Source organism: Malus domestica, chromosome 14 (assembly GCF_042453785.1).
Source record: "Malus domestica chromosome 14, GDT2T_hap1".
NCBI classification, from domain to species: Eukaryota; Viridiplantae; Streptophyta; class Magnoliopsida; order Rosales; family Rosaceae; genus Malus; species Malus domestica.
In genome coordinates this window covers 3,505,922-3,529,984 of record NC_091674.1, presented here as the reverse complement: position 1 = coordinate 3,529,984, position 24,063 = coordinate 3,505,922, and the positions used below count along the sequence as shown (strand labels likewise).

The 24,063-nt window shown below is 37.8% G+C and overlaps 4 protein-coding genes across 5 annotated transcripts; 3 read left to right on the top strand and 1 right to left on the bottom strand.

The window, feature by feature from the left end:
- Window positions 1–4,403: 4,403 nt before the first annotated feature.
- LOC114820851 (protein SEEDLING LETHAL 1, chloroplastic-like) lies at window positions 4,404–6,121 on the top strand. The gene has a single exon (XM_029092121.2). The coding sequence runs from the start codon at window positions 5,054–5,056 to the stop codon at window positions 6,089–6,091; it is 1,038 nt and encodes a 345-aa protein (XP_028947954.2). The 5' UTR covers window positions 4,404–5,053; the 3' UTR covers window positions 6,092–6,121.
- A 1,982-nt stretch (window positions 6,122–8,103) lies between these two features.
- Window positions 8,104–12,944, top strand: LOC103414950 (transcription factor E2FA-like). Its single transcript, XM_029092120.2, has 14 exons — window positions 8,104–8,626; window positions 9,417–9,600; window positions 9,838–9,885; window positions 9,990–10,075; window positions 10,171–10,259; window positions 10,365–10,419; window positions 10,693–10,745; window positions 10,830–10,880; window positions 10,997–11,045; window positions 11,131–11,196; window positions 11,287–11,363; window positions 11,471–11,702; window positions 12,115–12,181; window positions 12,307–12,944. The coding sequence occupies exons 1-14, from the start codon at window positions 8,408–8,410 to the stop codon at window positions 12,441–12,443; spliced, it is 1,413 nt and encodes a 470-aa protein (XP_028947953.2). The 5' UTR covers window positions 8,104–8,407; the 3' UTR covers window positions 12,444–12,944.
- A 1,015-nt stretch (window positions 12,945–13,959) lies between these two features.
- On the top strand, window positions 13,960–15,784 carry LOC103414920 (uncharacterized). 2 transcript variants are annotated; one of them, XM_029092123.2, is made up of 2 exons: window positions 13,960–15,096; window positions 15,222–15,784. In XM_029092123.2, exon 1 carries the CDS (start codon window positions 14,112–14,114, stop codon window positions 14,655–14,657), a length of 546 nt encoding a protein of 181 aa, XP_028947956.1. In that variant the 5' UTR covers window positions 13,960–14,111; the 3' UTR covers window positions 14,658–15,096; window positions 15,222–15,784. The 2 variants fall into 2 exon arrangements, with proteins under 2 accessions (XP_028947956.1, XP_028947957.1); XM_029092124.2 differs by having other exon boundaries at window positions 13,991–15,096; window positions 15,212–15,784.
- On the bottom strand, window positions 14,713–17,830 carry LOC114820852 (putative HVA22-like protein g). Its single transcript, XM_029092122.2, has 7 exons — window positions 17,573–17,830; window positions 17,383–17,460; window positions 17,171–17,269; window positions 15,977–16,033; window positions 15,829–15,892; window positions 15,330–15,545; window positions 14,713–15,089 (listed from the first exon to the last, which is right to left on the bottom strand). Exons 2-7 carry the CDS (start codon window positions 17,412–17,414, stop codon window positions 14,835–14,837), a joined length of 723 nt encoding a protein of 240 aa, XP_028947955.2. The 5' UTR covers window positions 17,415–17,460; window positions 17,573–17,830; the 3' UTR covers window positions 14,713–14,834.
- Window positions 17,831–24,063: the final 6,233 nt, after the last annotated feature.

The following is a 24,063-nucleotide window of genomic DNA, read 5'->3' as shown; positions in this document are numbered from 1 at the left end:
GGTATCAAATTTGTGTCAAATCACAACTTCATACAATATCTTATTGCAATGTCATGTAAAAAAAATTTAGGATTTCAATTTCATTATAATGTTGTAGTCTGTCAAAGTTACAATCTTTTGTTGGTATCCTTGTTATCTGCTTACGTGGCATCGCAGGCCCTTTCTATCACCTATTTGGACTACTCAAAAATAAAAAAATTAAGGGTTTTTATCACAAATGGTTCCTAAAATTGACCATGACCATCAAGATGGTCTTGAAATTGAAAATCAATTAATGTAATTCCTGAAAATAGGTGTCACAAATCAATATGGTCCTTCCGTCACAATTCTGTTAAAATTTTTGTTAAGTGTTGATGTGGCACATTAATGGGCCCTACAAAATGTACAGGTTTTTATCACAAATTGAACCAACGGAACTATAGACATTCCAGTGCGGGTTTCGGATTCATGTCGCTGATATAAACTGAGCGTGCTTGTCCAGGACAAACGGAGTGGTGGGATTGAATTTGAAGGCCATACAATTCATTTTCTGCTACTTCGATTTGGCTTCTTCATTTTCCTTCCAAGTTCCCAACTAACAACCGTCTGACGGGTTATCTACTTCGATTTGGCTTCTTCATTTTCCTTCCAAGACCACGGTACTGTTCATTTTAACGAAAAATCATATTTTTATACTAAAAGGTCAAACTTGATACTATGTACTTTACCCTTTATTTTGTCTTTATCGTTAAAACTCAAAGTTTTCAAGCCATTTTCATTAGTTTTCGTTTTAAAATATCGATTTTTATGGAAATATTGATAATATGCTAATTTGTAGAAATATTGATATCAATATCAGTTGTTTTCGATATAAATGATGAAATTTAGAACAAAATTATAGGGATTGTCAAACATTGGTTTGGAAGAAAAAAAAATATAAGAGTTTCTCCGATATTTAACAATGTGTCAGAAATATCGACGATATCTGTCAATTTTAGTCTAAACTTAAAGAGTTTTTCCGATATGAGGTGAAGTTTAAACTTCACCACCCATTTTCCATACTTCTCTAATTTTTTTTGGATATCTCCATGGAAAATCAACCGTATCGAATAAATTTTAAACTTTGTTCTTGTCACACTTCCAAGTTCGAATTATGAACACACGCAACGTGGCTACAATCTAGTACAATTCAAGGGTCAATGAAATTCCAAGGGTAAATTATAGTTTATGCGGTATCAAATTTGTGTCAAATCGCAACTTCATACAATATCTTATTGCAATGTCATGTAAAAAAATTTAGGATTTCAATTTCATTATAATGTTGTAGTCCGTCAAAGTTACAATCTTTTGTTAGTATCCTTGTTATCTGCTTACGTGGCATCGCAAGCCCTTTCTATCACCTATTTGGACTACTTAAAAATTAAAAAAAAAATGAAGGGTTTTTATCACAAATAGTCCCTAAAATTGACCCTGACCATCAAGATGGCTCTGAAATTGAAAATCAATTAATGTAGTCCCTGAAAATAGGTGTCGCAAATCAATATGGTCATTCCGTCACAATTCTGTTAAAATTTTCGTTAAGTGCTGATGTGGCACATAAATGGGCCCTACAAGATTTACAGGCTTTTATCAAAAATAGAACCAACGGAACTATAGACATTCCGATGCGGATTTCGGATTCGTGTCGCTGATAAACACTGAGCTTGCTTGTCCAAGACAAACGGAGTTGTGGAGAGCTCAGCCACTCAAGTTAGTCAGTGACCAATAGTGGGTGATGTGGGGTGAGAGGTGAAGAAAAGGGTTGGGGGACAGAGAGAGGATAAGTAGTAGGGGGTAGGTAAGAGAGAGATGGTTGGTAGGCTTCAATTGAACCGGCCAACTGGCTCCATACAACTGGGGCAACCGGAAATCTAGGTAATAATACATATAAAAATTCGGGTACAACTTTTCACAATCCACTTTTTATCTCTTAGAGTAGCTCCAGCGGGAGCCCTTGGGGGATAGGGGGTGAACAAGGCTAGAGAGCCCGACGGATTTGGTCTAGCGTGTGGTAACCCGAGGGACAGACCCAGCCCAAGCAACAGGCCTAGCACGAGTTGCCAGCCTGAGAGCCCGAAGGTGACGTGACGCAAGGCTGACGTTTGGGCGACATCAGTCACAATTTAAAACATGGGTCACCGGAACCCTCGAGGGAGAACACCGGAATATTTGGCAGGGATTCATCCCGATTCCGATCTCGACTTAAAACTCCATTAAAAATTGTAATTTGTTTATAACATACTTAGGGCCTCCGTATTTAGACCTCGTATAAATACTCAGGGGACTCAAATGTAATTATGTAATAAAGGAAGGGGCAAATATGTAAAAATGGGAGGAGCCCTTATTCTATAAAAGGGCATCCTCACCCTCACAAACGCTAAGCCTCTCCTATCTAGAGCAAAGCTTTCACACTCTATCCCTCACAAATACTCTCAGAGAAATACAATCAGTGTGGACGTAGCCCAAACCTTGAGGTGAACCACAATACATCTTGTGTTATTTACATTTCTTGCGGATTCATGGTCGGATTTACGTTGTTCCAAGACCTTCGGTTTTGTGCATCAACATAATTTAAGCACAAAAATGATGCTAAAATGAAAAGGAACAAGATTCTACCATTGTAAGTAACAACCGTGGTCGAGCTTGGCCGGGATTGGTCACGGAGCTCGCCGAATTCTGGAAAAACAAAACAGAAAGCACACAAAATATCAAAATCTGCGGTAAACCCAAAAGTCAATTACCTTGCAGTGCTCTTCTCCAGAAATTTGTAGGAAAAAACGAAATCAAATTTGGAGTTGTAAAACATAAATCTGCAGTGCTCTCTCTCTGCAGTGCAAGGAAGAAAATTTCGGGAAGGAAGAAGTGGGAAGGAAAGAAAGTAAAATGGTAGAAGTTTCGGGAATACCAAAAGGAAAAGATAAATTAATAATATAATATTAATTTATACAAAGTAAATAATATAATATTAATTATAAATAATAATAATAATAATAATAATAATAATATTTTATTATCAATTGCTAGGGCTATTCAGTGTAGGGGTGGAGATGCAAAAGGCGATTACTGTTCATTAAGGGCAGCTACTGTTCACTGGGTGGATAGCATAGTGGATAGTCTGGGGAGATGGCTCCCACGCTAGAACTGCTCTTAGGCCATCTCTAACCGAGGGTTGGTTAGAGGGCTCGTTTTACCCCTTTAATCCTCCAATATATTAATATTTTAATGAACAGTATAGGGTCATATTTGCCTCCATCTCCAACCGATGGCCAAAGGGTCACATGATTCATTTTAGCCATGCTTCAAAAAACCATCTCTAACCGAGGGCCAAAAGGTTAAACATACAACTTAAATTTAAAAACAACAATATAAATTTAAAAACTACAACTTATATTTAAAAATTACAACTTAAATTTAAAACAACAAATTAAATTTAAAAACTTCAAATTAAATTTAAAAACAACATTAACTTAAATTTAAAGATTACAACAACTTAAATTTGAAGTATAGATTTTTGAAAGAGGAAAAAGAATATGAGAATTGAAATGGTGTAGGAATGGTGAAAATTTTGTGAGGAATGGTGAATGAATGGTTTAGGTATTTATAGGAAAAAAATTTAAAATTTGTAAGAATTAAAAAAAAAGGTCCAAAAAACCAAAAATAAAATAAAATTTGAATCCAACAGTAACTGGCGTCAGCTAGCCGTTGGATTCAAATTTTAGTTTAAGCATTCTTGTCGGATATAAATATATTCCTGTTGGTTATATCCGACAGGATTGCTGAAATTTCTGGCTAGCTGCATACGGCCATCCCTTTGACCCTTTCAGATTCCGTGAGGCCCACGAGCCCTCTAGCCTAGCCATCCGTTGGAGACAATTTTTGGGCTATTTTCGGCCTTATAGCCATCTGGACCATTCGGTTGGAGATGACCTTACACACCTTGTGATAATTCATTAATCTTCTTCAATCCATTCAATTTAAACATTGACTTTTCTCTTTCTACACACATTTTTTTTAATTTCTTACCATCGAATTAAACATATCAAACAAAAACATCAATCAAGATTAAGCATACTAGCAAGAGAAATGCTAAGAAGACTCTCTCACAATATTTTAATATGTTTGTATATGAATTGTGTCAAAAACATGAGGTGACCGAGAATCCATAGAGAGTTCCAATTTTGGAAGAGTCTTCTTAGCATTTCTTGACTAGCAAAAGTATGTAGGAAGAAAAAAAGTGTGCAATTATCATTTCACCTCAACATATTTCGAGACTAGTGGTTCTTTGTACACCTAAATTTTATCTCTGGGTATCAATCAAATTTATTTGAAATAAAAAAACTCTCATACCTATATATAAAACTACACAAATAACTTACTGATTTTTTTTTTTTTTTGAAAGATTGGAAATATTGCATAACCATGGCCGAAGCCAAAGCAACAGGAAGCCCACTGAGATGGGGCAACAAAGGGAAAAAAAACATAAAGCAGAAAAGGAGGGTACAGAACATCAGACGCTGCACCTAGAGCAAGGCGTCGCCCCCTCCACTGCAGGAAGAACAAAAAATATTATGGAGGGCAAGGAAGACCATCTTTGTTCAATACACGAACCAACGAAGATGGAGGAGTATTAATCCAAGTTAACCCACACATCTCTGTATTACTTCTCGACGCGAAAAAGTGCGCCGTCAAATTGGCTGATCTCGGAACCCAAGACCAGTGGCAAACTTGGGTAATATCCAATCATGACTATCAGTCTACCAATGAAGAAGAAAAAGCCCAAACATATCCCTCTTAGGCTAAGTTAATCCGGGCTGACTAGGTTAGACTGGACTCGGGTAATATCCAATTTATTAACCCGGCCCATTGGTGGTAGATTACTGATTTCTCCCTCTATCCCTGACCAATCACAATCTCCACAATGATATTGTTTGGAGAATATTAAGCCTTATCTTCTTCTTCCCTCTTTTCCCCCAAAACAACACTCCCCAGTCCTCAGCCATGACCAGCTGCACCCAAACAACAACCAACCAACCAAATGCAAGAAGCCCACTTCCTCTCCACCGCCATCGCCGCCACCAAACAGCCCCTTTTCTCCTCCATTTCCAATCCCATTCCCGTTCCCAAACCCCAATCCCCCTCCTCCTCTCACCATGACTCTTCCCACTCCTTTCCGCCGCCGAAGAAAACCCCCCACTGCCCAATCCTCTCCGCCACCAAAACCACCGTCTCCCTCCCCCTCCACTCCCTCAAACCCCCAACCACCCCCAACCCCCACTCCGACTTCCAAGAAAAAGTCCTCTACCTCGACTCCATCGGCCTCGACTTCTTCTCCCTAATCAACCACCACCCTCCCATCCTCTCCTCCCCTCTCTCCCACATCAAATCCACCGTCCACTTCCTCCTCACCTCCATCGGCTTCACCTCCCCGGAGTTCCGCCGCCTCATCGGCATGTGCCCCGAAATCCTCTCCTCCCGCGTCGCCGAAATCGTCCCAATCCTCACCTTCCTCCTCCGCGAAGCCCACGTCAACGGCTCCGATCTCCGCCGCGTCATCAACCGCCGCCCCAGACTCCTCGCCTGCAGCGTCAAAACCCGCCTCCGCCCCACCCTCTACTTCCTCCAGAGCATCGGCATTTCCCAAGTCAACAAACACACCTCCCTCCTCTCCTGCAGCGTTGAAGACAAGCTCCTGCCCCGAATCGACTACCTTGAAAAAATCGGCTTCTCCCGCCGCGACGCCCTGTCGATGTTCCGGCGGTTCCCGCAGCTGTTCTGCTACAGCATCGAGCAAAACTTCGAGCCGAAATTCAATTACTTCGTGGTGGAGATGGGGAGGGGGATGAAGGAGCTGAGGGAGTTTCCGCACTACTTCTCGTTCAGCTTGGAGAATCGGATTCGGCCGCGGCACCAGCGGTGCGTGGAGAAAGGGGTTTGCTTTCCGCTGCCGGTGTTGTTAAAGACGAGCGAGGCAAAGTTTCGCGATAGGTTGGAGTTTTGTTGTAATTCTTCTATTCCTTTGACAACTTCTCCTTTGTGGTGTACAAATTCGGTTTCCGATGATTTAGAAAATTGAAAATATATTATATATAAGGTCTATTTCCAATTTTACAAATTTACCCTAGTCATTAGGTCCGGGAGTCGGTGCAGAATGACTTTTTTGGATTGCTAACGATGATTTTCGTCAACTACTTGATTTAATTTGGGGTGAAAGTTTGGAGATTTCCTCGACTTCAAAGCAATGTTTAGGCCCGTTTGGTCTCCTATTATTATTTTTTAATTATTTTTAGAAATATTTCCTAAGATCATATCTTAGGAACAATTTTTATAGGATTAAAAATCTTGTTTGGTTTGAAATTTTTTTGTTGTTTCAAATCTTGAACAATTGAAAAAAGACCTACCAACAATTCCAATTCCTTGGAGGGGCTGCCAAAGGAGAGTGAGTAAAGTGATAAGATCAGAAGAGAGAGGTAGAGAGATTGTAGAAATTTGGTCGGGATTCTACTGACGAACGGGAGGAGAACACTGATTAACGATAGGCAAAAACCGTGACATCCGTCTTCATCTATTACATCTCGAGCCCAGGAACTCAACTTGACCTTTGATCGAAGATAGAAGCACATTAGGGAGAGAGAGAATCTCACGTGAGAAATGAGAGATCAAAAGTGATAATACGTAAATTAGACTATTGAACAGGAAACTCTAAAACTTGACTTTTGTTGTTCTCAAATAATACGGCTGTTTTAAATTTTTCAAGGTCCAATTTTGCAAAATAGACATACTGTACAATTATTTTCGCTCATAAATTTAAAAACTATTTTTGAGTTAAAAAAAATCTAGACTCAAATCAAATACCAAACGGCCCGTAACTTTCCGTCAAATAGTAATTTCACAAAAGTAAACGTGTACGTTGTTGTTAGCTGAAGTTGGTTGGGGAAGTTAGGGTTGGAGCAGATGTGAGAGACAGTGAGAAATGAGCCGCCAAGTAATCAGAATATTTTTTTATTTAAAGCCAAATAAAGGCGCGGATCGGCGATTCTTCTTGTATTTTTCGTTTGTTGTCTTTTATGCACTTTTGCCCCATCCTTTTGGGATAATTCGAAAATGGCCATCCAGTATACCATTTTTCCCCTTTTGGTGTTTTTTTTACATTTTATTTCTCATTCGTAATGCCTCGACTTAATCAACAACTTATAGTCTAATTGCATCTTAATTTTAAAATTGAAGGTTGTGACAAATTCTAGTTATAATTAGAATAACACATTTTGGATTAGCTTGTTTATGTTGGTCTTGATAAACCCATAATAACTAAACGTAGTTTCTTGTATCTTACCATAGTATAACTATTGCACTCACGTTAACTTTAGTCATGTCCCTTTCGTTTGGTTTGCAGACTAGAAGATTGTGAATAAGTATGTGAAAAAATCCCATGTTTGGTGCAACAACAATAAAATTAGAAAACCTACAACATACCTATAAAGAAGGTATTTCATGCGTTTAACCATCTTTTGGAAAATTTTGTGTCCACGACTTGGGAAGACATTTAAAGGTTTTTTTTATATTTTTAAAATTTCTTAATTATCCAAGATGTTTAATATACCACTTTTGAATATGAAACATAATGCTCTTACTGAAAAAAATATATGCATTTGATTCTTATTGCCCCATAAATCAGATGTGGAAATGAAATAAAAATGGTATTCCCTCATTTACATTTTTCAATTATTTCTAAACATTGAAAAAAAATGTTCCCTTCTCGCATAGGAATGAGCATGAGAAGTTTATTCTTGAAAAGCTCATTTTGCTAACCAAATGAGTTCAAGCTACCGCTCGATTTGATAATTTTTTTAACCATATATCATGGATCTTCTTTAGTTATATTTCAAACTAAAACTATACAGACGAAGAAAAATTGACCTAGTGACAATTTTGTACAAGTCAACTTTTAATTGTTTTGATATTATCTTTAATCGTTCTAATTCTATTTTATTATGTATATTCTTAGGGCCACAATACAAATAGGAAAATGGCAGGGGTGGAAAATAGGAAAAAAAGTAAACAAATTAATTTTTTTCGCCGTGTTCCCTCCACATCTATCCGAAACTAAAAATTCCCTCCCTTCCCTCGTTTTCTGCTAGCTCCTCCCCTAACCCCCATAAACACACTTTCCCTCTCTAACCCTCACTTTCTCTCTCTAAACCCCCTCTCTCTTTCTCTCTCTACCCTTCTCGGATCCCATTTCGCCTCCCCATAAACCCTCAACCCCCGCCCCTCCTCCGCCCTCCCTCCGATTCTCTCCGGATTCCCCAAACCTGAAGATCCACCTCTCTCCTTCTCCGGCCGTCTCTCGGCAATCGGAGACCGCCGCTAGTTCAACCCGGTCGATCCCTCTATGTCCGGCTTCGCTCGAGCACCCAACCGCCAAGCACCGCCGGCGACGGCAGCTAACGGCGGCGGCGGCGGCTCCCAGATTCTGCCGCCGTTGAGGCGTCACCTCGCGTTCGAGTCCACGAAGCCGCAGCCGTTCCCTCCCGACAATTATCATCGATTCGCCGGCGGTCCTCGCAGAGCTGGGGACCAAGAACCTGAAGCTATTCTTGTTCGATCTCCTGTGAGTGTTGTCTTTTCCATGGATATCATTGTGTCAATCTCACTGCGTTGGTTTGTTTGGGTGAATTGCGCTGTAATTGTTCAAAGAATTAAGGGTAATTCTGGTGATTGTGATTGATTTTTGTGTTTAGGGTTTTGTGTGAGATTTGGAACAATTTGTAATTAGAAGATTTGGATTAGCTCATAAATGTTAATTTTTAGGTCATAAGCTATTCTTTTTCACTTACCTCTAAGGTAGTGCTTCTTAAGATATATTGTAAATTGGTGGTACTTCTAAAAATATTTATAATTATGTTGTAAATTTGTAAGTTTGGCTAACCCAAAACTGCAATTGTTATTTGCAACCGGAGAAAAACGACAATTGTAAGTCTAGTGCATAATGCAACTTGTCAAGTTGAAGCATTGTGCTAAATGTTGGCGATGAGGGGAAGACTGAGAAATGATATGGTGTTGAGGTGCATCGCACTTAAATGTGTTGCCTAATCTGGAGTGAAGGTACTGATTTGGAAGTAGACTTTCAAGTTGTAGTATTTGGCTCCTATTTAGAATCAATTGTTGCTCATGGGGTGTGTTAGTTTCTTGATCAGGTGTGGGGTAATTGGGTATAATGACAACGATAGCAGTTCCATTCTCCATCCTCCATTTCATCTAGATTGATTTCCAGTGTTCATCTCACCGAGATCATAATGTCGCATAGCCACTACAGTTTTGCATTTTAAGTAGTATGGTTGCTAAGTCACCTTGTGCCTATTTTTTAATGAGCATCCTTTGACTTGGCTGGTGTTTTTCAGCAACTTACTCAGAAGGACAACAATGAAGTAGGGTACAGTGATTGGACCAGCAGTCCTGGAAATACTAATGTTATACAGAGTCCCCTTCAGACTCCTGTGTCTGCAAAAGGGGGAAGGGTAAACAACAGGTCAAAGGCTTCCAAGGGTGGTAGATCCGGACCTCAGACGCCTGTGTCAATTGTTGGTGAGTCTTCTTATCTCTTAAGTTTTTTGCTTGACCTCTACAGTTTTGACCTAACTTGAACGAATCACCAAGATGAGCTTCAGATGGAGCCGTCCACGAGAAAGAGCTTGCATAGCATTGTTGATATTAACGAAGTCTTCTTTCTCCCTGGATTAAATACACCTAGAACTGTCGACTATCTTGTTCCATAGATATTAAGAATCTAATTGGATTGCTTCTGTCAACAATAACATTCAGGTTCCCCTTCTACTCCTGCCGGAAGCTGTCGTTATGACAGTTCTTTAGGTAATCGGAGAATGAGTTTTCTTCTCTTTGACATGTGTGGTTTTTAGAGTTCTCAAGGCTGTCATATTGTGTCACTTTGATATAAATGTGCTTAAATTGTCCAGGTCTGTTGACAAAAAAGTTCATCAATTTGATTAAGCGTGCAGAGGATGGAATTCTTGATCTAAACAAAGCAGCAGAAACTTTGGAGGTAATCATTTTCTGTCAGGGTGTATATATATACACACTAACACAAATTCTCTGCATTTGGTGGTGTACTGATTGACGGTTTTACAAATGAAACAGGTTCAGAAGAGGCGGATATATGACATTACAAATGTTTTGGAAGGAATAGGTCTCATTGAAAAGAAGCTGAAGAACAGGATACGTTGGAAGTAATCTTTGATAGTTTATTCTAAAAATTTCCTTTCATTTCCAAGTTCTAATAAGATTTGGTACACATGGAAACTTACACAAGGATGGGTTAAATGATTGATTAGGGGATTTGATGCTTCAATGCCAGGGGAGTTGGATGGTGATCTCTCTATATTACAGGTATTTCAATGTTGCAAGTTCTTGTAATGCAAAGGTCAGGAACTTATTTATTTATATATTAATTATGTTGTTCTTTGAATTGTCACTAGCAGGGATTTGTCTGTAGTACATAAAAACTGCTGAACTCAGGTTCACATAATGTTTCTTAATTTATAGACCAACAATGTCAACTGTCTAGATTGCTACAAAAATCATGGTGTTAAAAAAGAAACTTTGACAATTTAGTAGCTTCTTTAAGCAAGTTGAAAGCCTAAGTTGTGGTGTGTCCTGCAGGCAGAAGTTGAAAACCTATCCTTACAAGAGCACAGATTAGATGATCGAATAAGGTTTATGTGGTTAATTTTCTTTTTGGACTCCAATTTTCTGTCTCGAGACTTTTGAAAAGTGCTGACGCCTCCACCCTTGTGCAGAGAGATGCAAGAAAAGTTGAGGGATTTGAGCGAAAATGAAAACAACCGAAAGTATCGTCTTGTCCATTGATTTTCTCATATAATTTGTCTTTCTTTTTTATGTTTGTATTGTGAGTCACTTGCTTCTATGTATATAAATAGATTCTTATCTTCTACTCTTACTCTAGGTGGCTTTTTGTGACTGAAGATGACATTAAGGGCCTACCTTGCTTCCACGTGAGTTCCACACATCACATCTAACACTGATTTCTATGATGGTTTAGTGTTTTCCATTAGGTTAATTACGCCTTTTCTTTTTCAGAATGAAACCCTGATAGCAATTAAAGCTCCACATGGAACCACCTTGGAAGTCCCAGATCCTGATGAAGTAAGTCAAGCATAAATTTTTCTGAAGGTAAATGTTTTATATTCCTTTTCTCTTTGATACATAGCTGAATTCTTCTTCAATATGCACCAGGCTGTTGACTATCCACAGAGGAGATACAGGATAATACTTAGAAGCACAATGGGGCCCATTGATGTCTACCTTGTCAGGTATGGTTTCCTTTTTTTTCTTTTGTGGACGAACATCGTTTTACATTTGAGGTCCTCTCCCTTTTTATTTATTTGTGTATTGTTTTGCGTGTATTATTTGGTGTTAGTCAATTTGAGGAAAAGTTCGAGGATGTGCATGGTGCTGAACCACCTGTGAACTTCCCAATTGCTTCTGGTTCTGGGTCCAATGAACATCCAACAACAGAAGTGGTAACTGTGGAAAGCAGCGGGAAGGAAATTGAGCCTTGGCTGCAACAGGTTCATCACACATGCTCTGACGTGAACGCTTCTCAGGAGTTTGCTGGGGGAATGATGAAGATTGTTCCTTCTGATGTTGATGTAAGTATAGTTGTTCTGACTGATTTGTCTTCTTATGTAACTTGCAAAGGTAAAAGAGAAAAACATCATTCCAAGACTGAAAGTCAACTATTGACAATGACAAGAGAATTAGTGTAGCTTCCGTATAAGTCTCAGATTTGAAGATTGTTAACTGGACTACTTATCACATAGTTATATGAAGGTACAACATAAGACGCTTTTATATGTTTGTATGATGATATCAGAAAGCTGAGCAAAATATAGGAAGACTTGTTACATGGATGCTTTTGTCGGACCTATTGCAACCTTTGCCAGAAAAATAGAGCAAGCGGAGTTCCATATGCTCCCGTAAAAGATTTTTCAGAACCATGTATACATAGACAAAATATTTAGAGTCTTGCTAATACTAAATATTTTTTTGTTATTGTTACAGAATGATGCAGACTACTGGCTTTTGTCTGATGCCGAAGTTAGCATTACAGATATGTGGAGGACGGATTGTATCCTTTTTCAAAATTGTTCCCCCTTTTTCTTTTCACTCTCTTCCCACTCTTTCTGTTTTCTTTTCAATTAAATTAATACTTCACTGTGTGAATGATCAGTTCCTTCACTATAACAACTTCAGCTGGTGTTGGATGGAATGGGACGGACATTCTTCATGCTGACTTTGGAGTGACTGATGTTATTACTTCAAGGCCGCAAACTCCTCCATCTAGGGTTGTTGAAGTCCCATCTCATGCTGTTAACTTCACTCAAAGATGAATCTTCGTTTGTGTAACGGAGTATCTGTAGAAATGTCATGTATCTACCCCATCGGCTGCCTTCCATCACTGTCGAGTATTGCTAGATGCAACACCGGCAATGCATTTGGAAGAAGTTTATGGATGACAAGCTGGGAGTTATTGTTATACTGTACAGTTCAGTATGTCTTAGAACCCTGTTGTAGGAATAAAGAGTTGATCGTTAAACCGTAGAAGCGGCGGATATTCAGCGAGGAACGAAACATTGAGGGATGGCACATCCAATAACGGTAGGCAGCGCTACGTACGGGAGAAAAGTAATGCTGAATCTAAATGGCATAATCTAGTTGTACGATGCATGCTCATTGTTTACTGCATGCATACACCGTGGGGGGTTCTGTTTGGAATCCTTGTCTGTAAATGCTGTGATTTTAAACATGTCGCAGGACAGGCATGCTGGATATTGTTACGGCAGCAGAGATTTTCTAGTCCTGAGTTTAATCTGATTCTATTTTCTTAAGAATGTTATTGTCCGGGTTTCGTGTCTCCTTATTACAACACTAATCGGTTTATATCCATCGTGCACCAATGCTGTCTCTATTTTGTCTCTACTAGCACCTGCTTTTCCAGGTCCCAACGATATGCAGTTATCCTGTCAAGTGTTTCGATCCTTGAAATACAACCCTAAGGTATAGCTGTAATTTTCAATAACATTGATACATTTAAGTATAGATTTGTGATAATTGCGATAGTTAGTGGTGATATTTGTGTGTGATGGTGCTAATGGTGATGTGGACTGGAGTATTTATGGACACCCATTGACCATCCCTGATTCATATCTAGTTCTTTTAGAGAAATGCAATGGACGTCTTGTGCGTGAAGAATTGTTCCATGAGAAATGTTAAAGAGACATTCTCAAAAGTGAGACTTTCTAAGGGCTCTGTCACCTTATGTGTTTTACACTATATTTTATAATATTGACGCTTTATTAAGGTTCCCTCATCTGGGATCATTGGAGAAGAGGATCAAGCTGATCCTTGCGAATAGCTTGATGCGCTATCTCACTTCAACTGTTTGAAAGAAATGCGGCCAAAAGAAGAAAATCTATGGACAGACCCCATCATCTCCACCCCATAGGAACTACGAGGTCACTCCAAGAATGCCTTCGGACATAAATTAACGTTAAATGGCGTATATGACATGATTGATCAATATAAATACTTTAACACTCCAACAATTTAAACTCATTTTCAAAAGCTTTTTCGCTATGTTATCAGTTCCTGTATCTATAAAAAAATCTAACTTAAGAGAATTTCATTAGTATTTCTCTTGTTCCATTAGTTTCCAAGCATCACTTCCATCCTAGTATCGAGTTTAGTTGTTGACTAGTAGTGTGCGCAGCCTCCCTCTGTTTTCAAGTTGCAACTAGGATTTGAGTGCATGCGGGTGGCCCCAACCAGAAATTCGCGGGACCGCAAACATCAATCTTTTAAAACAAATAATAAGATAAGATAGTGTTATACGCTTAGAGACAAAAACGACGTTTGTTTTAGGCCAATTATTGCCAAAACGCACCCCGCGGGAAACCCAACCCCGCGTTTCACGTTCCATTCCCTCCCTCTCTCCCTCTCTCTCTCTCTCTCTCATATTTTGTTGTTTCTTCTTCTGCTTTGCTTTCAGCTGCTCTACTATGGACGATTCCACCCTACTCAGCTCATACCCGGCGGGTCCACTACTCCCGTCAAGCAAGCTCGGCCGCAGAAACTCCATCTCCACTTCCGTGGTGGTCCCCGCCAAGCTCAGCCTCCTCTCCGACACCACCACTCCCACCTCAGCGACCAAGCATCTCCAGCGCCTCCACAGCTCCACCTTCCCAAACGGTGACGTTTCGCCCCCAGCACCCCCTCAACTGGACCTGGAGTTCCTCTCCCACAAGAGCTCCGAATCCTACACTTCTCTCAAAGACCTGCTCCCCTCCTCCGCCGCTAACTCCCCCACCGCCGCCTCCGCCAACAACTCCGGCTACGAAATCTCCATCCGCAACCGCCTCGTGAAACAGGCCGCCTGGGCCTACCTCCAGCCCATGTCCTCCACCTCCGGCCCATCGGGCCCAAACTTCCTTCGCCGCCTCTGCCAAAAGCTCTCCCCCTGCCTCTCCTTCTTCACCAACCGCATCGTCCCCCTCCTCTCCCGAGCCCTCCGCCGCACACTCCTCTGTACCGGGCTCGCCACCTAACCCAGTCTTCCATTTTTGTTCATCTGTATATACTTCGGCTCAAAAGAAAACACAATTGAATGAAAGAATTTGAATTTAAATTTGAATTCGGAGTTCGATGAATCAATCAATCGATTTCTGTTTCTGGGTTTTGTACAATTTTTGTTCTTGTTTTTTGTGATTACAATCTAATCTCTCTCACTGGATTGGCTTAGAACGCCTGAGCCGGAGCTTCTCAGTCAACTCGTCAACCTGCCCACCATCCGTTTGATGTCGGGGATGAACCACCTTGGGGGACCTCGGAGTCTCAGACATGGCGCGGTTGACTGTGGTGGCTCTGCCATTTGGTGTTGCTGGTGGGGATCCTGGCTGCCACTTGTTCTTCCCGCTCGGTTTACGTAGCGGCGGTGCTGGCGCTGCTGTGTCCTGCTGATCATCATCGACTGTCTGCGACTGCGAGGTTGGTTAAAAAAAACAATGAATTTTCAGTAACTTGTTTCCCAGGAGAATTCAAATCTTTGTTTTCGTGTACGAGAAACTGTTTCTTGCTGAGAATTGTATGGGATCACGCATAGCATGAACCAGGTGAATGAACGACTGAATGTGCGATCAAGAATTCCGGCACATACATACTAAACTTCGATCGATACTGGAAAAACCCGACAATTGAATTGCACTGTGAATGTGGCGTACCTCGGTGGTGGGTTTGGTGGCGAACTTTGCGGAGTTAGCAGCCATGTACCGAAGGGCTTGGAGGAAAGCAGCGTGGCCATATTGGGCGAAGTTCTGCCAGTAGAGTACCGTCAAATCCCAGGCTCTTGCTCTCATCTCCAGCAACTTCCTGTCTATGTCTGTCTCATGCTTTGCTACATATGGCCTCAGGAAGGTCTTGTACACAAAGAAAGTTCCCTGCAACCGCATTTCAAACGCCATTCCAATGAGTCAAATTGAAAATCCGTGCAACCGTCTTTATGTTGTCAGACTGTGAATGTGGACCTCTAATCAGGTTAATTGTTATCTTAATGTTTGTGTAGTCGGTCGGACTTATAGTCTGCTAGCATAAGTGTAGCACAAAGTATGCACATTTCAAATTGTCATTTTATGTTGTCAGAGTTGACGGAATGTATAGTCGATCGTCTTCAAATTCACAGTTTACTAACATAAGTCTAGCCAGCCGTTATGTGTTTCTTACCTTGGTCTTTGGACACCATAGGTATATAAAAAGGGCCACCTTCCCTTCACCATACATGGGCAACCTTCAAATTTTCACAATGCAAATGTCAAATTAAATTTAAAATGTGGTATGCAAAATGAGTTTATAGTAAGAGAGTGACTTGTACCATGAGATGAATACATCTCCAACCCTCTCAAGAACTGTGAGCATTGCCACAATTATCCTGTGAAAACGACATGTCGTTATTGCATATTCAACTAGACATTACCAATTTAGAGCTCAATCAAACATGCCCACAACATGTAACTATACATCCACATAAGACACCAAAATGCTTTAATGATATGTTTACAATGATAGGGACTCAAAAGAAAAAGAAGGAACTCGGATAAAATAAAAACATTAATTTCATAAAAATAAACTTCAGATACGTATAATTATTCAGATAAGGTAAAAGTTTATTTTTACGTTAAAATTGAATCTACAACATTTTCTCTCTATACTTTTTCTTCTATATTTTTAAGGCATTTTAGTCAAAATTATCTTTGAAATTGGTATAACTCCTCACTTTGGTCTCTGAGTTTGTCCACCATCAATTATTTTGGTCATTTTGTGAAAAATCTATGTTAAATAAAGATAAAATGATAAAAATACCCTCAATGAGGATAAAATAACAAAAAATACCCTGAATTTAGTAAACACTGGGCCAAAATAATTTGACAAAAGTGAGCGCATTTTTGTCATTTTATCCTTATTTAACGGAAATTTTTCACGGAATGATAAAAATGATTGATTGTAGTGGACAAACTCGAAAATCAAAATGAGAAGTTATGTCAATCTCATGGATCATTTTTAGATAAAAAATAAATAAATAACGAACAAATTATTGGTCGAATTGCTACCCAAGGATCTGAACTTAACCAATATGAGATGACAACCAAAACATGAAAATACTCTTCCAAAACGGAACCAAAATGAATTTCAAACATCAACCATACCAACCCTATAAGGGGAAGAACATAAATCGAATATGTCAAAACAACAGAGTCTCAAACCTATCACGTGTTGCCTTGTGCTTTAATTTTTAGGAAAACTAATAAAAATGACTTGAAAACTTTGAGTTTTAACGATAATGACAAAATAAAGGGTAAAGTAAATAGTACTAAGATTGACTTTTTAGTATAAAAATGTGGTTTTTCGTCAAAGTAAATAGTACCGATAGCTTTTCGTTAAAATTCTCTTAATTTTTTCCCACGTCACATGGTTGGTTTGAAATATCGTCATATTGACATCTTCGTTTCATATAAGACTCTTACCATATTGGCATATGACTAAAACGACTGGGTTTTTAATTACGTACCAGTATTGACACCAAAACCGGAGTTCTTCAATCTCAACTCTGTTCTTCTCCACTGTTTTGTAGCACTCAAATGCTGGGTATGCATACCCAAGAAACAATCTGCACACCCCCAACAAAACAAGTCAAAACCAACCCGAAAAACAAAACCAAAAGTAAAGTCGAAGATCAAGATCCAAAACTGGATTAACGTTAATGAAAAAACATTAACATACATAAGAATTCTGGTTAGCAAGCTTCCCAACATCTTTCAATCTCTTCACATCAAACACCAACACACATAAATTATATCCCTGCAACACGAAACCGAACTTTTAAATCAACCCCACAGTTGCATTGCTTCGAACCCCGAAACGCATAGAACGTCGAGATTTCAGAAAGACGGGCCAGCGTTGATCGACTCACCTTCTCGTTGAGAACAAGTTAAAAGGAAGAAATAGAACCACAAATGCCCACCAAGTGAGGAGTTCCAATTAAACAGCAAGAAGGAAGGGATTAATATTATTCTTTGAGAAGAAATGGGGTTTTATTTACTCTGATTCTGTGAAGGAAAATGTGTTTCGAGGAGAGAGAAACAAGAGAGATAGAGAGAGAGAGAGAGAGATTCGCAGGGAGTTTGAGACGGGAAGAATTGCCAAATTTCTAGAAATGCTATATTTGTATATCAGTATATGTATCGATTCCTATATATATACAATGGAGTTTTGGGGAGTTAAGCTGTTAATCCACAACAGGATCAGATTTAGATTAATTAATTAATTTAATTAATATATGAGAGATGAACAGAGATTTGGATTTTTAAAATAAAAAAAAAAGGAGGATTTCTTGCGATGGACGCCTCCTTACAATTTTACACGCAAGTCTGTGGGGGAGAGCGGAAGGGATTTCTCGGGATTCCTCAATTACCGTTTGGCAGTTGGTTCTTCTTAGGGGTATTTTTGTCATTTGACATATAAGGTACCCGGTTGCCAGAGGGTGCGAATTTGTTTTTTACTTTTGCCTATTTTTATTTCCTTCGAAAATAAAATTTGGTTTTTCTGTTCGATATTTTGTTTTAACAATTAATTAAGAAAAGAAAATTCCACGAAACTAAAATGAAAATAAAGAGAAAAAGAGGGAGGGAGGAGGTTCGTATGGAAAGAAGTAAAAGGTTGCATCACATTGCAAGAAGTCACATATTTGAGATAATTTCTAATATAAACATTATTTATTTAGACGATTTTGTAATAAATTGAAATTATAAAGGAAAATGAGATAATCTATGTATAGGAATAAGAGTTTGGTGAAACATTCAAAATATGTTACGAAAGTTTTTTTTTTTTTTTTTTGAGTACATTGATATTTTTATATTAAGGAGAGGGGGAGACAGGCAAAACCACACAATGGGCAACCTAATTTGTTATTAAATTTGTTATTCACGATATTCGAATCTAAGACATCTCACTTCCAAGTGAAGAGGAATATCATCAGACCGTAGTACTGAGTGGTAAGAATGTCTTTTTGTTAATTCAAATTCTAGAAGAAGACTTAATTTTGGGCAAATGGGTCGTGTTTATCGTGTTCAATGTTCATATTGTTTTCGTGTCATACAGGTTATCTTCATGTATTGTGTTGTGTCAAATCTTTTATCTTAATGAGTTCTTAATAGGTGACCTAACAACGACACAACTTGTGACGGGGTCGTGTCATTTCGTGTCGGGTTTATGGGTCATGCAAGAAATTATTATACCTAATGTCTTGACCTTGCAAACATGTCATGTTCATGTCGTTTATGTATCATACCTGTTATCTTAACAAGTTCTTAAGTGGTGACCCGATTTGTTAACGTGTTCTTAACATGTAACTTGATAACAATGTGGCCTACTAATAGGTTGATCCAAAACCTGTTATTTTTGTGTTATTTCGTGTCAAATTAACGGGTCATACAAAAAATTACCAAATCTAATTAATAGTAAGATAAATGTATTTCTATTTTGCTAGCTTAATAAATACGAGTTCCTATAACCATATAGTCTCTAAATAGGAACAACAGACCTCCAATGGTTTTGAATAGAAGTTCTCAAAATATCCCATATATAGGGACATCTCAAAGAAATCCTCAAATGTGAAGACTGTATATAGGGACTCAAAGAGTGAGTCCCACTGTGTATTTTGAGTGGGAAACAAACCTACTCATGTATGAATGTTACACGACAACTCCTTTTTTGTTTGTTTTTTTTTTTTTAACCCACCCACATGAATGATTTCTGGAACTTCATTTTTTTAACCGTTGGATAGGTTATTAGTTTTTATTAACGGCCACAATACTACAACGAAGTGAACAATAATTTTCTAATATTTTAGTCCTTACATCTAAGAATTATACTATAAAGACCTTCATTGCGGACAATATTCTTTTAGGAACCCTAATATTCCCTTAAAATGCCTAAATAAGTCTTCAAAATTAGCAGTGGGAGTCATTAGAGATGCTCTTAAATTTACACACCTTGACCTTTACAAAATCCAATCCAATCCAATCCCATCCCATCCCAAATACTATATATATTCTCGTCCTATTTCTTCTGCCACATCACATTGCATAACCTTCTGGTATTTATAAACATAACAGTTTTAATCATAAAAAAAATGCATCTTCATATAGTGGTTATTGACACAGATATATACATTGTGATAACAACTTAAGAAAAAAAATGTAGAGATTCTTATATGATACTGTTTAAATTTAATTTATAACGTTGTTGAATTACACAATAATTGACTAAGAAGGTTGAGACACAACTCGTTCTTTTTTTTTTTCAAAGAATTATTAAAGAACTAAATACTGCAAATAAACAAAATAGCGAGAGACAAGATAAAACAAAACAACAAAAGTGAAGCTGACAGACAAATAACTTTAAAAAATCAGATGGAACAAGGGTGTATTTGACATTTAACATTTAACATTTGGTTGACCTATCTTTTTAAACGTGAAACACTATAATACTAAACTGAAAACGTGACTACAAACTAATACTATCTTTGAACTAGTCACATCCACGCCGCATCACAAGTTTACAACAAAATGCTCCCCCACTCCAAGCCTTGGGTCAATGATCCCACACTAACGAGAGGAAGATAACTTACATATATCTAGGGTCTATCTTTTCTTTTGACAATAGAGATCCTACATTAAATATGATTGTCAAACTGATCGGACGTTTTAATATACTGGTTATATTATCTTTATAGCCCCACCATTTCATTTGTATAAACATATCTTTTTTTCTAGATTGGTTAACTGTGCACTTAGATATTATATAATTATTAGAACAACCAATTTCCCTTCTAAAAACAATAAAAAATTATCGCCAATTTGTTCTAATCTTTGAAGTTTACCAACAAAAAATCAATTTTTGGAGTTAAATTGGGGATCAAAGCATGAATGTTAATGACATGTTGACCGTCTAAATTCCATTACAAGCAAGTAAATATAAGTAAACGTTTGAGTTATATAACTGCTCGAGTTGTTCTATACTTAAGAAACGAAGGAATAATATTTCAAAACAAGTTTGTCATTTCGAGGAGTTAAGATTTGAAGGTATTATCTTCATCGATCTTGACCATGTCAAAGTTGATGTAATGTCCTCTTGTAGCTAGAATCGAGTTATTTATTTATTTTTTTTTTTTTTTAAGGGATCAGCTAATGACTTCATCATGATAATTCATCTTTTTGAGGATGTGAAAGACTCACAGAGACATTTTAGCCTCATCTTAGCTACTATCGTGTGATTCATTAGCAGTAGAAATCAAATCCAAAATATGCCTTGTAGACTACGAGCTTAGATATCGTCCCCAATCACTGAGTCATCCCATAATGGTTGCAGCTAGAATCGAGTTCGGGTGATCAAATTGATATTGGATAATGGATAAGTGGACCCTTAATTAAAGTTGTTATATTAGGCCAACAAGACAACAACTAATTAATAGGTTTTTTTTTTTAACAAATCATAATCTTACTACCAGTCAACATATTATTAAGTAATGGAAATTATTATTACGATTCATAAACTAAATTTGTTAAACGTTTTTATATAAATAAGATTCAGTCGCGCTCGTGCATTACCCACAGTGTAAGACTGAGTAATATAAATTAATGGAATTATTAACTATAGTTGTTCCTAAATATGTATCTTCAACACAAGCAACTTATAGTATATAAAATAAAAAATAAAGGGTGTGATATCCACACACCCATTTTACTTCTCACACACCTTTTTAATTTTCGACAGTCGGATCAGATGAATTGAAGAAAATCAACGGACAGAAATCATCAAGGGGTGTGTGAGAAGTAAAATAAGGTGTGTGGATAACACATCCCAAAATAAATATAATATTATATGTAGGTGAATGAAACCAAGAAGCAATTGTTGACGTATGGTGTGCATTTCAATTTCCTGCAACTTCCTTGATGATGAACCGATGAGAGTTCCCTTTTGTCCATTCTTTCCACTACTCTTCCCTTTTGTCCAGTCTTAAATATAATTATAATAATCCACGATTTCAATTTCCTGCAACTTCCTTGAAGATGAACCGATGAAAGTTCCCTTTTGTCCATTATTTCCACCACTCTTCCCCTTTCTATTTTATTAATTGGGTTAATTAAACGGTCTTAAATATAATTATAATAATCCACGATTTCAATTTCCATCTTCCTTGAAGATGAACTGATGAAAGTTCCCTTTTATCCATTCTTTCCACCACTTTTCCCCTTTCTATTTTATTAATTGGGTTAATTAAATGGTCTTAAATATAATTATAATAAGGGAAATTTTATTTGAATCCATATAACTTCCCTCTACGCCCAATTTAAATTTTAAATGTGAATTATCTTTTTTATCCTATTGCATAATTACCATCAAATGCAAGGTGAAACTAATAATAAAACTAAAATTTATTAATAAATCTGCTGTTGATTCTAAAGACAATTGAGGGTCTGGGGCTCATTCAAATTGAGGAATTAGGAATAAAGAACTTGGATTTAAGAATTTGGACAAGCATAAAACCATCCTCTCCTACTCCCCGCAACCTTAAAATCATCACTCTCTCTTCTACCAAAACAATGCCAATGAGGTTAAAACCGAGGACAGATCTCAACGGCTAGAGAAATCGCTCTTGCCAGCCTTAACCTGCTTCTACCCAATTTCTAGAAGAATAAAAAATAACAATTAACATCTTCGTAAAGATGAGGGGGCTAGCTTAATAAACATTACAAACCAGACAATAATCGTTCTATATAATTTGTCTTTATATAATTATTATTACTACTGTGTGTGTATTTATAAAATGATTTTGAGTTATGGAGTAGAGTTTAATTATTGTGGCAATGGGAGTGAGTGAAGCAGCAATGGGATGAACAATGGGATCCAATTCAGATAAAGCACACTTTGAATGAATTGTAGAACAGTGATTTAGAGTTGTTGTTTTCTAAATGGTTCTAAAGATAAATTTACATATTAAATTGAGTTTGTGAGGGTAGTTTAGGTATTAAATTTGAGTTTAAAGAGATATTGATAGTTTAGTTAATAATAATATGGGTGCAGAGAGTAAGTTGGGTGTAGAAAGAGGTTACATGAGTTCAAACAAAATTTCCCTTATAATAATCCACGATTTCATGCAAAACATTGTTTGGTGTTATGTTTTGAAGGACTATGAGCAATTTCAATAGCGACCAAAATTGTTTGAAGGTCGTAAACAAAAAGCTTTAGCAACGTAAACCATTTCTATTTTCTTTGGTTTTTATAAATTTTATTTTCAAAATTTTGATAACCACATGCATAGTATGTGTGCAATTGCTAGTTATAACAAAACAAAGAGTATATCTATATTTGACAAAAAAAAAACAAGTATTATCTATATACACAAATTGACACACCCTGATAACCAAGGGGACACCAAAATCGAGGCATGTTGGCTGACACTAGGAACGTGACGAGACCATAATATGCAATTGGTGTGTAAAAAGTACAAGTAAATTAAAACCAAATCTAGAACAAATTTAATACAGGAGTTAGAGTGCGAATTGCGGTAAGAACCCTTATTACAATGCATCAACATCGGAACATAGATAAAAGTGCAGCAGAAAAGAGGATATTCCCATCTTGGGTAGGATAAATATTGTACAACTAATAGGAAATAAATTTCCTACATTGTCAGAATCCGCCTACGAACTCTTGCTCACCACAAAATCCATACTACGAAGTCATATAGAGGAGAGTAAAACAAAGAGTGTGAGTGAAAAAAAAAATGAAATTACCAAAAAAACCTTTGTTTCTCACAATAGTAACCCCTCATTGTAAAACGCATATAGTTTTATAAAACCATACAATAAATAAATATGAAAAACCAATACGAATAGTATAAAAGCAGTTCTATAAGGTACCGTTTGGTACGTGGGACGGGACGGGACGAAACGGGACGAGCCGTTCCGTCCTACGTTTGGTGCGCCTAAAAACTGTGGAACGGGTTGTCCCATGGGACGAAATTTGGCTGATTTTTCGTTCCACCTCTTCCCCCTGGAACGATCCGTTCCACATCCGTGGAACACAAATTTATAACGATTTATGATAAAATTTCTCCTTATCTTCTTCAATATTTACATCATCCATTCCGCCCTGTTCCGTCCCGTCCCGTCCCATCTTGTTTCATCCCGTCCTGTCCTGTTCCGTCCCGTCTGCGTACCAAACAGTACCTAAAGATACGAGTGAACCACAAATATTAAAAGTGTACAAAATATGCTCATTAAAGTGCAAACACATAAGCCCATGCACAAAGTAACTACATAAATAAGTTGAAAGTAATAATTACTTTCAACACGTCACATATAAGGCCCAGATCCAAAAGCAACTAATAAAGCCTGC

Coding starts and splice junctions, on each gene's coding strand:
- LOC114820851 (XM_029092121.2), top strand. CDS start 5,054: ATGCAAGAAGCCCACTTCCTCTCCACCGCCATCGCCGCCACCAAACAG.
- LOC103414950 (XM_029092120.2), top strand. CDS start 8,408: ATGTCCGGCTTCGCTCGAGCACCCAACCGCCAAGCACCGCCGGCGACG. Junction 10,260..10,364: donor AAGAACAGGATACGTTGGAA/GTAATCTTTGAT, acceptor ATGATTGATTAG/GGGATTTGATGCTTCAATGC. Junction 11,364..11,470: donor ATTGATGTCTACCTTGTCAG/GTATGGTTTCCT, acceptor ATTTGGTGTTAG/TCAATTTGAGGAAAAGTTCG.
- LOC103414920 (XM_029092123.2), top strand. CDS start 14,112: ATGGACGATTCCACCCTACTCAGCTCATACCCGGCGGGTCCACTACTC.
- LOC114820852 (XM_029092122.2), bottom strand. CDS start 17,414: ATGTTGGGAAGCTTGCTAACCAGAATTCTTAT. Junction 15,893..15,976: donor GGAGATGTATTCATCTCATG/GTACAAGTCACT, acceptor GAAAATTTGAAG/GTTGCCCATGTATGGTGAAG. Junction 15,546..15,828: donor TATGGTGTCCAAAGACCAAG/GTAAGAAACACA, acceptor ATGCGGTTGCAG/GGAACTTTCTTTGTGTACAA.